Raw genomic sequence first — 15,545 nt, forward strand, 5'->3', positions numbered from 1 at the left:
ATTTTACTACAATGAGAAAAAAAGGAAACCTTAATAACAGAGGAAAGAAAAAAGTGTCAAAAGTACATATTCATGTGGGCAAGGACTGTAGGGTAACAAGGAAATGCTTTTCCAGGTCTGGTTAGAGTGGTGAGGTGGCGAGTAGTTGAGTATTTTGTCCGTGTGTTAGTGTTGCAGCGTTGCTATTCGGTAAGCAGTGCTGTAAGAGGCAAAACGGGCCGTGGGAGAGGATGCCCGGCCTTGGCTCTTCTCTACGCAGCCTCCCGTGGCACGGCTGTGTGGCACAGCCCACTCTCCCTCTTGTTTTCAGAGAGAGCACATGATGAGCTGTTACTGGGAGCAGCCCTGGCCTGTGGCCCCACGCCACGACCCCAGCAGGCCCTACGCCGAGCAGTACCGTATAGATGCCCGGCAGTTTGCACATCTGTTTCAGCTGGTCTCGCCCTGGACCTGCGGGGCGCACACGGGGATCCTCGCTGAAAGGACTTTCCGGCTCCTGGATGACAACATGGACCAGCTCATCGAATTCAAAGCGTTTGTGGGCTGCCTGGGTATGGCTGTGGGTCTTACTGCAGGGAGCTGACATGGGTGGGAGTCACTGAGCAGGCGACAGAGTGTAGCGTGGGGGCAGGCAGATGTGCACAGGGAAACACTTTCGTGACTGGCCTGACATGATTTTGCGATTTTGTAATATCATCCTGCGGGCTCCTCCCAGGACCACTTCTCTGCTTCCTTAAGTGGGGGTGGGGAAGAGGGGCCCAGGCTCTTAACATACGAGGCCACTCACCTTGTTGTCCTCGATGCCCAGGGTGTGGTGGGGGGGCTTATTGGGAGCCATGATTTTAACCTTTTGTCCATAAAATTAAAATCTTTCAGAAAGTACGAGGCCAGACAGCATTCACAAGGTCTCCTTGTGGCTCACACAGTCACCGGTCTGGCCTTTAACATTTCTTTGCTAACAGGGTGTGTGTCTGGGGCGGGGGTGTCAGGGTGGCAGGCGTCGGCCTTACTGAGTTCTCTCCACAGTGAGTTTGTGTCATGACAGATGTACTGGAACCATTTGCATCAACTCAATATTTCTCTTTTAAAAATTTTGCAGATGTTATGTATAATGGAGAAATGAATGAGAAAATCAAGCTGTTATATAGGCTGCATATCCCTCCAGGTAAGAAAGTCCAAGCAGAAAAATCAGGCTGTGCTCTGCTTTAACACAAGATCAGCTTTGTGCACAACGCTGCAGTTCTCTTTTTAAATTCCGTCCATACTTGAGGTGACAGCTGTTTCTAGTCTGGGGTTTCAGATCACAGATTTTAAGTACTGTGCTGTATGGCCTATGGCAGGAGTTCCCACGCTTGGGTGTGCATCAGAGTCACCTGCAGGGCTTGTTAAAACCACGTTACTGGCTCCAGCTGGGACTTCTGACTCACTCGGTCTGAGGACCACCCTGAGAACCACTGGCCTGTGGACTGTGTTGGGGAGCCAGACACTGCTTACCTTGTTGGCTGGTTATTGTAGGCTACTGATTTTGAAGGATCATTTCATGTTTTCAGCACGTAAGACCATGCCTCTTTCCAATTTAAGAATTAGTAACTAAGAACAAAGGAAGCTGTTTTGAAACCTTGTGAGGTCAGACTTGATAGGGATGGAAACAAGAACAAGGAAACCTGTTAAGATGTTCCTTAGAGGCTGGGCGCGGTGGCTCACGCCTGTAATCCTAGCACTCTGGGAGGCCAAGGCGGGTGGATCGTTCAAGGTCAGGAGTTCGAGACCAGCCTGAGCAAGAGCGAGACCCCGTCTCTACTAAAAATAGAAAGAAATTATCTGGCCAACTAAAATATATATAGAAAAAATTAGCCAGGCATGGTGGCGCGTGCCTGTAGTCCCAGCTACTCGGGAGGCTGAGGCAGTACGATCACTTAAGCCCAGGAGTTTGAGGTTGCTGTGAGCTAGGCTGACGCCACGGCACTCACTCTAGCCTGGGCAAGAAAGCGAGACTCTGTCTCAAAAAAAAAAAAAAAAAAAAGGTGTTCCTTAGAGCTTCAAAACTAACAGACATGAATTAAAAATCCCAGATAGTCTCTGGCCCCTGGTGCTGTGGTTCTGGTGTTGGATGGTGCCTGGGACAGAACTTCCCAGCCAGGAGCCTGGAGAGGCTGGTGGGCTCTGCAGAGGCTTCCGGGCCCTTGAGATCCTGGTGGCTTTTATAACCATGCAAGCACACACAGCGGTCCTCTTTTATCCTCACCACTCACTGACTCACACCAGAGCAACTTCCAGTCCTGCAGTCTCCACTCATGGCAAATGCCCTATACAGGTGTACCATTCTTCAATCTGTTATACTGTATTTTTACTGTACCTTTTCTATGTTTAGATACGTTTAGATACATACGTATTTACCTTTTGTTGCAATTGCCTACAGTGTTCAGTAGAGTAACATGCTGTATAGGTGGGTAGCCTAGGAGCAACAGGCTGTACCATATAGCCATTTGGTTCATGTAAGTGCACTCTATGATGTTCACGCAACAGTGAAATCGCCCAACAACGCATTTCTCAGAATGTATCCTTGCCGTTAAGCAACACATGGCTGTATACAATTGTAGACTTCGCAGAATGTTTACTGTGGATGAAAACCTTAATAGCATTATGGAATGGCATATTATGTGTTTGAAATAAATATCAACAGGACTGGAGATACAGAGCATGTGACTCCTGTTTGCCTAAGGGAAAAGTTCGGCACTCAGGTTACGCCCACCATGTGGGTGCTTCACTTTTTAGTCAGCCTTGTCTTAGGCTATACAAAGACACAATACTGAAGATCAACTCTATAAGCTCCTGCTTTTGAGAATGTGCTAATGTATCAAATACCTACTGGAACCCAAGAAACTGAAGGATCCCTACAATGTTGCAAGGACCAAAATAATAATGGCAGTGGCCCCAGTGGCATCCATGAAGGCGGCTCACCAAGTGGGATGGAAGCAGATTGGCTAAATGATGGATCCAGCCAGGGTTAGGAATGTCCCTCAGAGGATGAAAGCAGTCATTCTGAAGATTCAGTCGGAGGAGATAACAATTCTGAAAATGGATGATGTGTTAAGGAAATTTGCAAAGGTCAACTTCTCACAGAACATAAAAAATGATAGTTTACATTCCAGTTTAACAATTTGGGCAATGCTGGTATCAGCTACATCAGAAAGGACACCAGGCATATTGGATTTGATGATAGGCAGCTTCTGTTCTAGTTTTGGATTGGTATCCTGGGTTGAAAATGCCACTGAGGATTTTGAAAAATAGAAAGTGTAGAATGTAAACTTCCTAAAAAAACCTTTTATGAAATTAGGCTGGGGGTGGTAGCTCACACTTATAATCCCAGCAGTTTGGGAGGCTGAGGCAGGAGGATCACTTGAGGCCAGGAGCTGGAGACCAGCCTGGGCAACATAGTGAGACCCCCAGCTCTTAAGGAAAAAAAAAAAAGAACAGAAAAATTGCATTGAACCTTTTCAACAAAAGAAAAGCCAGCTGCTGCAGATCCCTAGAATTATGGGAATTGCCAAAAGCCACTAAGAAATTGGATTTATGATCCCTCCCTCCAGTAGCTGTATCTCAAGTGATTTTTCTTACAGAAGATCTCTGAGAAACAAGTTGGATACCTTAGTTGATTTTCCTATCAAGCTATATCAGAATTCCTAATTAATCAAATGCAAGTCATTGCTGCTGTAATTTGATTGTTGTTTCCAACCGCTGTGGGGGAATAGGGAGAGGGTGCTGTACTGCTTTTGCAAACAATAAACACGGTGGAGCGCGGTGGTGTTTTGGTGACTTTTATTTTATTTTATTTTTTTTTTTGAGACAGAGTCTCACTCTGTTGCCCAGGCTAGAGTGAGTGCCGTGGCATCAGCCTAGCTCACAGCAACCTCAGACTCCTGGGCTTAAGCGATCCTACTGCCTCAGCCTCCCGAGTAGCTGGGACTACAGGCATGAGCCACCATGCCCGGCTAATTTTTTTTGTATATATATTTTTAGTTGGCCAGATAATTTCTTTCTAGTTTTAGTAGAGACGGGGTCTCACTCTTGCTCAGGCTGGTCTCAAACTCCTGACCTCGAGCGATCCACCCGCCTCGGCCTCCCAGAGCTAGGATTACAGGCGTGAGCCACCGCGCCCGGCCGTTTTGGTGACTTTTAATACCTCAACGACATGTGAAGGCCAAATGGTGTTCAAAGCAGTACACGTGCTCTTCTCCCAGAGATGATCAACTTTCGGTGGAACTGGCTTTTCCCCTCTACAGGTATCCCATTTAGAAAGTGATGAAGATAGCAGTGGCAATGACAATGATACAGAAAATGAAAACCATTTGACTTGAAGTCACAAAGGAGAAACTTTCCTGCTGGTGGCATCTGTTGAAGTGCTAAAATCATCCACTATGTTAAAAGTCTGAGATGGAGGTTTCAGATACCCAAATGTAAATCATTTACCTGATTTTAACTTGTGCAATAATTGAAGTGAGACTCAGTGAACACTTTAATAGAAAATGTCCCTCTGGCTGGGCACGGTGGCTCACGCCTATAATCCTAGCATTCTGGGAGGCTGAGGCGGGTGGATCGCTCAAGGTCAGGAGTTCGAGACCAGCCTGAGCAAGAGCGAGACCCCGTCTCTACTAAAAAAATAGAAAGAAATTATCTGGCCAACTAAAATATATATAGCAAAAATTAGCTGGGCATGGTGGCGCATGTCTGTAGTCCCAGCTACTCGGGAGGCTGAGGCAGAAGGATCGCTTAAGCCCAGGAGTTTGAGGTTGCTGTGAGCTAGGCTGAAGCCACGGCACTCAATCTAGCCTGGGCAACAAAGCGAGACGCTGTGTCACAAAAAAAAAAAAAAAAAAAGAAAATGTCCCTCAATCCATTTATAGTCTTAGATTACAAGCTACATGTATTTATCTAGGAATGTATTATAAAAATAAGGTCATGTTTATAAAAGTTTGAGTATCTCATTTACAATTTACAGTGGTTGAAATGTTTAAAGATGGCATATATACTTAGTATTTACTGTTTCACCATATGCGTTGTATCCTATAATTCTGATCATAAACAGATTATGGAATGTGTTTTTTTTTTTTTAGTAAGTTCCACATCTCCTGCAGCGTCCTCTTGTCCAGTCCAGTGATGTAGTGTTGTGTGTTCCATGGCAGAGAGGTTGGGGGGCTCTTCTCCAGGGTCTGGTTGGCCTCTCTGGCTCCTTGTGACCCGCTTCCCCTCTGGACACTTGCCCATCCGCTGAATGAATCACTATCTTTGTGTGCACCCATCACAGTTGTGCATATTGGTTACAGCATTTTCTTGGTCATGTGTGTACACACGTGTTTGTCCTTTTTGGTGTACCAAGCTCTTTTGCATCCCAGCAGCTATTCATTCCCTGGGAAACCCATTGCCATCCTGACTGCCCCAAGTACCATTCAGGGTTTGTAATTTTCCTCCTATTTACTTTCTCAGTGGATCCTCATGTGCGCCTCTGCACAGAATTTGTTTTGGGCAAAGTTGGAAAATGACTCAATATCTTTGTTGTAGGAAAAAAACACTAAACGTTAGAAAAAGAAAAAAATGAATAAACAAACCAACCCTCTAAGACTCTTGGAAACCTACCTCCCAAGTAAGAAACAGGGTAGCTTTTTGAAGCTGTGGTGCCATCTTGTGGATTTGCTGAATCACAGATGAATTTTGTCTTTGATTTATTCTTAGTGAATGGCTTGCTAGTAAGTTGCAACCTTTTTTAAAGTATGAGGATCCTTCCCTGTCATCCCCCTGATAATTGTTATCTTGCAGCATCTTCGTTGAGCTATAACTCATTCCATGAAAGTCACCCAAAGTGTACAGTTCAATTTTTTTGATATATTCACAGAGTTGTGCAATGATCACCGCAATCAATTTTAGAGCATTGCATCATCCTAAAAATAAACCTTGTACCCTTAGCTATCACTCTCAATCCATCCATTTTTTCCAGTGCTAGACAATTTGCTGCTAGATATGCCTATTCTGGACATTTCATATAAATGGAGTTGAAGTATTTTGTGTTTGACGTCTTTTACTTAGTGTAATGTTTTCAGGATTCATCCATGTTGTAGCAAGTGTCAATGCTTCATTCCTTTTTATGGCCAAATAATCCATTGTATGAATATTCCATTATTATCAATTTATTCAGCATTTGGCTTGTTTTTGGCTATTATCAACAGTACTCCTATGAATTTTTGTGCATGTTTTTGTGTGAACATATGTTTTCAATTCTCTTGGGTATATACTTAGGAATGAGATTTCTGAGACAAATGGCAACTCTGTTTAATGTTTTAAGAAACTGCCAGACTTTTCCAAAGTGGCTGAACCATTTTACATCCCCACCAGCAATGTATAAGAGTTCAGATATAATTTTATTTTTAGTATCCTTTAAGAAAACTCCTAATGATAAGATAATGTTATGAATTCAGTAAAGCTTTTTTTAACTTTTTAAATTGTATTATAGTAGTGCTATTATAGAGAAATAACATAATGAAAAATTTAAAGTGACAATTATTCCACCATCCAGAGACCTAGTGTATTTATTTCTAAAGTATAGTATATGTATATATTTTAGTATATATGTATGTATATATATTTAGTAAATATGTATATATTTACAAAATGGGGGTTTTATTACATACATTTTTCCAGGTGAACATCAGCAGTGTCCTTCTATGAATTTTGTATCTTATTACTTATTACAGTAGCTACGTACATCTGGGAAAAGACACACCTAGTGTGTGACATTTTATTTCCTGTGTGTATCCAGTGCTTGGTGTACATTTGGGTTCATGGACCGTGCAAAGACTGCAGCCCACAGGTTGGGAGCTGCTGCTCCACAGGTTGGGAGCCTTTAGTTAAAAATTTAGCCTAAAAAGCTAAATTACTCTGTCAGTTTTGGTTAGAAAGAAAATTTGTTCAATTTAAACATCTCTCTCTCTCTCTCTTTTTAAGCACTCACTGAAAATGACTGCGACAGCCAGTCACCATTAAAGAATCCTCTGTTGTCGACGTCAAGACCCCTGGTTTTCGGGAAGCCCAATGGCATGTACCTCTTTCCTTTGCTCTCTCCTTCCCCAGGTGCACTGCTGCAGCAGGCAGGACGCAGGTTGCCCTCCCCACGCCTCTGTAGCAGCCTTGGTGAACTAACACTGAGCCCGCTGCCTTCGGAGGCCAGAAACCTTCCAAGTGGAAGTGTTGCCGTGGCTCCCCTCTCCCCCACCACCAAGTCCCTTCCTCTTGTTTGCTCTTTCCCAGGTTGTCTTGTAGCAGAAGTGCCCCAGGCTAACACCCCTCATCTGTGGTCAGCTGTAAAACAGTCTCTCTGAGGGAATCTCTCCCTTTTCAGTTTTGTATGGAAGTTGCTTAGTGGGATTCCTCATCCCCTTGCTATCCCCTCCTACACACTTTCCTTTTTGCTTTCATTGAATTTAAACTATATATTGTTTCCCTTTTTCTGAAGGTGATGCAGTTGATTATCAGAAACAGCTGAAGCAGATGATTAAAGATTTAGCCAAAGAAAAAGACAAAACTGAGAAAGAGTTGCCCAAAATGAGCCAGGTATGGACTTTCCTCTGTAGAGAATGAGCCATTTTGCCAAATGATTAATTTGAGAATTGAGCTTAGGCCCCTTTACCCTCCGGAGTCCAGGATCTTGTAACTTTGGGTAGCTGAGTGTTGTGAGTAAATGGGATATATTCAGATTTCGATCACTTCAGACATTCCAGATATTCACAGCTCTTTAAAACAGGAGGCTGCTACACACGTGACATTTTTGAAGATGTTTTATATCAAATCCATTTATCCAGGTTGTGATAAGGATTTATGCCTTTGGGTGATAGAAGCATTTGGGGGCCACTGTGGATATAGCATTCTCTCCTTAAAAAATATTAGCGTACTCTCTCCATTTTCTTGGAAATCATTGACTACTTGATATATGGCTCTAAAACCTCTGGGCATTTTCCAGAAAAGGGTTCTGTGCTACGATAAAGTGCCACATGATGGCGGTAGGTCTTCTTTTTAATTTGAAAAGTGTTCCCTCCCAATATGTAGGACATATAGCTTAAAGTTAAAAACACTCTTTTATCATGGGATTTAAATCATTTTGGTGCTGCCTACTGTGAGCCTTCAAGGGTGGAATTTAGCATTCAAATGTTGTAATCTTTAACCACAAAACATCTTGTGGGATTAGTATTTCATAGCATATTTGAGAAATGCTGCTCTGTCTATTCCATTGGGGAATAGTTTTCAGATTTTCATCCTGCTCCGTGGATGTATGATAAAGTCAGTTAAATCTCTTCACCCAAAAGCTGTTGGTATTAACATTCTGATATGCATAACATTAACTTGTTTTGGTTATAGATATGCTTTAATCAAAAATGGGCCATGTTAATATTTAGCTTTCCTTCAAAATAATCATGGATATTTCCTCCAATTAAAAATTTGTTAAATTAGTAGTTCACAACCATTTTTCTGTTCCTAGAGTAATTGAGTAGTTAAATCTCACCCAAAGTATCTCTCCTAACATTTAGATTCTAAATTTCTAGTGTGTAATTTGAGAAAATATCAAGCATCACTATCCTATTTCATTTTACAGCCTTTAGGTCCTGCATGGTATTCCCAGCAGGTGAATGTGCCATAGTTTCATTTAATCATAATACTTCAGGTGTTTCCAATGCCTATTATAAACTCTACCTTTAAAGATCCTCATAGATAAATCTGTACATTGCTCTGGTTCCTTTGGACACATTTCCACGAGCTGACTTGCTGGGCTAAAAGGGGTGTGCACAGCCTCTGGAAAGGTCTCCACATTTCTTATTAATAGTTACAATACAGACAAGCAGCAGCACACTTTCAAGTGTGTGTCAAAATCCCCTGGAGTCATTGGTAATAGTGTTTTCAAAGTGAAAGGGCAGAGATTACCTTATATTCTCCTTCAAAAGTAATGTATGGTTTTCTCTAAGAACAAAGATATAAAGTTTTAAAAAACATGTATTTCCATATCCTGGTTCTGCTGCTAAATACAGAGTTTTTTTTTAATTTCAGAGAGAATTTATCCAGTTCTGTAAAACTTTGTACAGTATGTTCCACGAAGATCCAGAAGAAAACGATTTGTATCAAGCCATCGCCACAGTCACCACCCTGCTGCTGCAGATCGGGGAGGTGGGGCAGCGGAGCAGCAGCTCTGGGAGCTGCTCCCAGGAGTGCGGGGAGGAGCTGCAGGCTTCAGCGCCTTCTCCGGAGCAGGACTCGGTCTTTGCGGACACCGGGAAGACTCCCCAGGACTCCCAGGCATTTCCTGAGGAGGCAGGAGGGGACTGGACTGTTTCCCTAGAACACATTCTAGCATCACTTCTGACTGAACAATCGTTAGTAAACTTTTTTGAAAAGCCACTAGACATGAAACCCAAACTTGAAAATGCCAAGATTAATCAGTACAATCTCAAAACCTCTGAAATGAGCCGCCAATCACAGCCCGAACTCAAGCTTGAGTAACTTGTAGCAAGACAGTAGTTGTTGCAAACACTGGAGTCTGCCATACCAAAGCACGACCAGGCTGTTTCTTGGGTTGTCAGCCCATACCCAGATTTCAGTCTACTTTGAGTACAGTTCACAAACCGGGTATCTGGATAAGCAACCTGACAAACTGTAGCCAGGGGAATCGACGCAACCCTCATGCATTTCTATTAAGAGAATTGCCAGAGCTGTAGGGTATCCATCAGTTCCTTTGATGCTGTGACTTGCAATTTTTTTTTTAAATCAGATTTGCTGAAATGGGCACTTGCACTGTGATGCCAGCCAGTATGATTTTACTCTCAGATGGAACACAAGTCATGTGTCTTACTAACCTAACCAAGAGACAAGATAAGCCCCAAGGCCTCATTTTTCACTGGGAAGGACAACGAGGTCAAGAATCAAGCTCACTTTCAAGATCTAGAGTCCACTGTCTGTGCAATTGTATTTGGCTTTTTTTTGCACTAATTTTTTGTTTCAATGCTGGTAATTGAAACCACTTTAATATATTTGGTTGTATCCACTTTGTATGTCCTTCAAAAATGTGTACAAACCATGCTTCTAATGTTGGCCTCAAAAGTTTTTTAATAAAAAATTTTTGTATTGAGTTAGTCCTTTTACCTGTGTCTTCAGGTGTAGACTATGCCAGGTAATGGACAAATTGGAATCTCCCCAGCCCATCTATGGCCTCAGTGTGTACTGCAATTTAGGACAATTACACTCAATACAGATGTAGGAAGAAGCTTAAAGGTATACTACCATGTTATTTCATGAAATCTAAGATCATATCATTTTACAGTTGTTTCTTATAATGTGGAAAAGTGGTCAATGGCAATTGAATTCTATGTCCCGTTTCTGGACAAGTGTTCATCTTGGAATTAACAAAACATGCAAGTATAAAATCATTAATATCATGCCTCCAATTTCTCAACTACTTAGAACAGCGGTTCCAAAAATTAACTTTAAAAACCTGCTTAGACCCTGTCAAATAATCCAACTCCAAGGGACAGGGAGAAGGGAGCACAGACGTAAGTATTTAGGAAAAGCTGTCCAAATGATCCCACAATTGGGAACTGCTTTAGGATATGCAAGCACATTATGTTGCAACTAGAAAAGGAAAATCAAAACACGATGGTGGTTTTTTACCTTTATTTGTTATATTTGACAGTCAGTGGTTAGTTCTCATCCACGTTGACTGTCTGTAGATCTGCAAAAGAAGTGAAGAAGTTAGTTTATTTCCATATTCATAACACATTTCATACATGAACACTCCAAAAACCTTTTCTTAAAACAGTCCTGTGTAGTAACATTCCATTTTCCATCTCAGATATGGACCAGTTTATATATTTTACATCTTCCTATACCAACACACAATTTATAAAAAGGTATGACAATGCCTGTCACTCCTATTTGCTGAACAGATGAATTCAGATTGTAACAGAGCTAAGGATATTTTCTAATATACTTTAAACAGCTGTGTGAGATGGAGAACTTACTTTTGAAAGTGGTAACAGGTACGTAGGTAACCAAAGTATAGAGCTTGTTTGGTGAATCTTCATCCTCATTACGTTTTCTGGACAACCGCACACGAATCCGGTAAGGGACATTCCTAATAAAAATACATAAACGTGTTGCTGAAGTCAGTGCTTCCCTTTCAAGAAAATAGCCAGCAGCTATATTCACACATCCGCACTCTACTTCTAATGCTCTATCTTTTGCTCTAACCTGACCAATGAGGAACTTATCACTTCCTTGGAAAATAAAACATACCCCCAGGTAGACATTAAATGCTGTTATCTCAGGATGCATGCTTGTTAAGACATGTTAAGGCAAGCACCATGGATATTCCTAAGCAGAAATGTGAGTCCAAATGTGCTAGTCTTTTGCCTCTACCATGGGAGAATTCTTGTATGGGATTTTCTGTTATATTTAAATTTGGAGAAACATTATTATTAAAAACTCTACAAGCTATACTGAACACAACATCATAGCTGATTTTATCTCCTTCCTTTATTGATCCTAGGCTGTGCCAAGTGTTAGTCTAGGCCCTAGTTCCTATAAACCCAGGACTTCTCTTGGCTCTCGTGACACCACATCCTCCCTTATCATCCTAAGGCAGGCGCTGAAGGTTCACCGGACACTTCTCTTCTGCCATACCCCTAAATGTCAGCCCACTACAAAGTTGAGTCTCAGGTCCCTCTCTCGGTCATCTCACCCAACCCTAAGGTTTAAATATTACCCAGATGCCAACAGTCCCTGGAACCCCCATTTCACAAAATCAACTAGCCCACCCTACTGTCATTCCACTAGCTGGTCCCTCCTCTGCTCTGGCACCTACAGTGTCCTTCACAGCATAAGCTTCCCTCCTGCTCCCCCTCCCGCTATAAAGCAGGGCTTCCCAACCTCAGCACTACCGACATTGGGACTGGGGAATTCTTTGCTGGAGGAGCTGCCCTATTCACTGTAGAATGTTTAATAATATCTGGGCTGTAGCAACCCCCAACAGTAACAGCATCCCCCTTGACTGGTCTTCTAGTCACTTGTTCCACCACTACCCCAACCATCCTGCTCCCAGATGGCAAAGTTGCTCTCTATGCAATGCTCTCTCCCACCCCATACTGCAGCCTCCTTCACTTGGGTCTCAGTGCACAAGTCACGTTAAAAGGCTTCCATGCAGATGCCAGCTCACCCCAAGTCACTATCATGGTATTTTAAGGTCACATGCATTAAATTACTGAACTTACATGGCCTATGCAGAGTGAGCTGGAGAAGCTAATGTCACTCTAAGAGTTCACCTTCTAACACATAACTTTAGTACCTTATTCCTTTGGCCCAGACAGCTTTGTTGAGCCTAGTATCAATGCGCACATCTGGAGTTCCCATCTCCTTCATGGCAAATTTCCGGATCTCCTTGAGTGCCCGAGGGGCACGTTTCTTGAAGCCCCTGAGATTCAAACATAAGTGAACAAATTATGATATGAGCACAAATTTAAATGAAATATAAATAAGCCCTCACTTAAATGCCATTAACTATAATCCATTTTCACTGAAGTCCTCAGATCAAAATATAATCTGATTATGTGTCATGTCTTCGAACATGTTTTTGAACAGATCATTCAATGCAGTAACTTGGTCTACACTTAAAAAGCAGGGGCCTGAAATGTGAAGGAAGATCTCTCAAAGAAGTATGATGAGGACCACAGTCAATTCTCTGGAGCTCTTGGCATGTACCAGGCACTATCGCAGGAGCATTACATGCACTCATTAACTGATGTCTGTTCAAAATTCTGAGTTAGGTACCAGTAACCTTTTGTTCAACAGAAAAGCACAGACTTATTTTAATTTTATGCTTTCAGTTAAATGAGAAACACAACACAGAACTTTACACAGGCTGAAAAGGCCAAGCATTTGTTTAAGTGAAGGCCATTCCAAGTGAGGCAGAGACCAAACATCCTATGAGAGGTATCTCATCCCACCTCTAGGACTGCAAACTTCTCTCCTTCGCTCTACCCCTTCCAGCCTCCTTGGTATTTCTAGAACCATCAAACAAGCCTGCTTCATTCACCAACAAATAACCACCTAGAAATAAAGGGTGCTAGAAATAACAGCAAAAGAGACAAAATCCCATTCTTCACATAGCTTATGTAAGCGACCTACAGAGTTCATCAAATGGTTATCAAGTTCTACAGAGAACAATAAACCAGGGGAAAGTGCATTACAGAAAAGGAGCACAAGTTTCAGTAAGACAGCCAAGGTGCTATTGGACTTGAAGTGTGATGGCAACAAACAGCCATTTAGTTAATCTGTGAGAAAAGCACTGAGGCATAGGGAAAAAAAGTAAAAATCAGAAGGCAGAGCCCACAGGATTTGCTAAATTGCCAATGAATGATACAGGCCGCAAGAGAACAGGCTGGGGGTGGATACAAACACTGGCAGTTAGGTCAAGTTTGAGATGCTTATTCACATACACAAGTAGAGATGTCAAATAAGTTAGATACATGTGAAGCCATAAGACTGGTTGCTATTACCAAGCATAGATAGAAAAGAGGGATTCCTCAACATTAACAGGGATGTGAGGAGACTCATGAGCAGCTAGTGAAGTACAAAGAAAAACTCCTCCATGGAGCTTAATAATAAAGCGCTGTCATGTAAGAATGAACTGTCAATCAAGCAAGCACTGAGAAATGACCCAAGGATATAGTACCATAGAGGTCCTTGTGACAAGTACAAAATGCCTAAAAATCTAGTCCACCTGCATAGCTCACACCCACACTTTACAAATGTCCAATTATTTGTGTGCCCTTTAAAGCAGTACCCCTCCTCCTTTCACCCTGTGACTTGCTTTACTTTTTTTTAACCATCTGATATCTGAACACTTGCCCACCATCCCCTGCTATTAAGTAAACAAGGAAGGTAGGGTCTTTGGTTCTCTGCCATATCTCCAGAGCTCAGGGCAGTGCCTGATATAGTTAAATGTTTGACATGCTCTCTAAATGAAAGCATGCATATTCCAAATAAAGGGAGAGAAAGAAATGAAGCTACTCATAACCAGCATTAACACACACAAAGGCACTGGATTTTAGACCCAGAAGTCATCTCAGAGACCCCAAATAAGACAACACACACAATGCTCCTTGGCTGACTCGGTAAATACTTGGCTGAGATGCTACGCCCGAAATGAATGCTGCCACACGTTTAAATGCTGGCAAAATTAGTGGTCCTGAGACTGCCTAGTCAAGCGCAAGAAACTCTGCTCCACAGACTTAGGCCTGAACGGAGTATTTCAGTGTGTAACATTTTGCTATTAAAAAATCATTCCTCACATTTCTGTACACCATAATCCACAACATCCTTGGGTCCCCACCACACAGTGCCCTGTAACTCTGCGGATACACTCCTGCCTCTCTGTTGTATTTTCATTTCTGGTATTATAACTCGATCAGTATTATTTGTACATGTCTGTGTGGGTCAGGCAACGAAATCAATCCCATGTAAGTGTTTACATTCTAGGCAGGCCACAGCTGTTTTTAGTTAACGTTCCTGCAATCTTTAAGTATTTTTTCTTGCGCTCAGAGCAGCACACTTTAAACCCTGTAAACCTTAGGCAGGGTACGTGCAGTACATCTGCGATTTTGAAAAAAAAAAAAAAAAAAAAAAACGCGTAACTTCTATACCACTTAACCTTAAACGATTAGATAGACCTCTGAGAGCGACAACCACACGCGAGTTCGCGAGTCCCGGCCGATTGCAGGGATACTCACACTCCATGGATGCGCTTGTGAATGTTGATGGTGTATTCTCGGGTCACCACTTCGTTGATGGCAGAACGGCCCTTCTTCTTCTCGCCACCCTTCTTTGCGGGAGCCATCTAAACGCAGGCGAAGAGAAGGTTCAGAGCAGAAAGGGCCGGGCCAAGTCCCCCCTCTCGGGCTCGACCCCATGCTGCCGCTCCCGGGCGTTTCCTGCTGCCAAGAGTCCCGCCACCCCGTGGCCCATGCATCCGCGCCCCCCAGTTGTTCCCGACCCGGAAGCCCCTGCGGCCCCTGATCCCCTAAGCTTGGCTGTTCTACCTCCTAGGCTCCGGGAGCCTTTAAACAGAGCGTGGATTCCCATTCCCCAGAATGCGAAGCTCCAGGACGGATCGGGAGAGATCCCGCCGTCCCAGTCGGCACAATCCCGGAGGAGGATGGGGCTCGATTTCTTAAGCCGAGACCCTGCCAACCATACTCACCCTGCCGGGCCCAAGTCGAAAAGGAGAAGCGCGAAGGATTGTGGGAGGAAGAAAGCGGAGGTCGCAAGCACAACTTCCGGGTCGGCGGGAGGCGGCTGCGGCTAGGGAAAGGAAAGGCGGGGCTGTGACGTAAGCGGCGCGCGCCGCGGGGAGAGAGCGGACCTCGGGGGCGGAGCCTGAGCGGGCCTCGGGGGCGGGGCCGGGGCGGGCCACTGCCGCACCTTCCTGCCGCTGGCTAGTGTCCGGCTTCGAGGGAGGG

At 43.3% G+C, this 15,545-nt stretch overlaps 2 protein-coding genes across 6 annotated transcripts in view; one reads left to right on the forward strand and one right to left on the reverse strand.

Moving 5' to 3' along the window:
• The window catches only part of TBC1D8 (TBC1 domain family member 8), a 117,856-nt gene extending 107,694 nt beyond the window's left edge, over positions 1–10,162 (forward strand). For both annotated transcript variants that reach the window (XM_045550248.1, XM_045550249.1), the window contains exons 16-20: positions 311–551; positions 1,100–1,165; positions 6,997–7,086; positions 7,505–7,602; positions 9,088–10,162. In XM_045550248.1, coding sequence (XP_045406204.1) covers positions 311–551; positions 1,100–1,165; positions 6,997–7,086; positions 7,505–7,602; positions 9,088–9,537 — 945 coding nt within the window. In that variant the 3' untranslated portion in view covers positions 9,538–10,162. The remainder of the gene's footprint in view (positions 1–310; positions 552–1,099; positions 1,166–6,996; positions 7,087–7,504; positions 7,603–9,087) is intronic.
• RPL31 (ribosomal protein L31) lies at positions 9,016–15,387 on the reverse strand. 4 transcript variants are annotated; one of them, XM_045550252.1, is made up of 6 exons: positions 15,287–15,387; positions 14,817–14,923; positions 12,374–12,499; positions 11,052–11,164; positions 10,702–10,762; positions 9,016–9,340 (listed from the first exon to the last, which is right to left on the reverse strand). In XM_045550252.1, exons 2-5 carry the CDS (start codon positions 14,921–14,923, stop codon positions 10,731–10,733), a joined length of 378 nt encoding a protein of 125 aa, XP_045406208.1. In that variant the 5' UTR covers positions 15,287–15,387; the 3' UTR covers positions 9,016–9,340; positions 10,702–10,730. The 4 variants fall into 4 exon arrangements, with proteins under 4 accessions (XP_045406208.1, XP_045406209.1, XP_045406207.1 ...); XM_045550253.1 differs by having other exon boundaries at positions 9,016–9,372; XM_045550251.1 differs by lacking the exon at positions 9,016–9,340 and having other exon boundaries at positions 10,690–10,762.
• Positions 15,388–15,545: the final 158 nt, after the last annotated feature.

This window comes from Lemur catta, chromosome 4 (genome assembly GCF_020740605.2).
Source record: "Lemur catta isolate mLemCat1 chromosome 4, mLemCat1.pri, whole genome shotgun sequence".
Lineage (NCBI taxonomy): Eukaryota > Metazoa > Chordata > Mammalia > Primates > Lemuridae > Lemur > Lemur catta.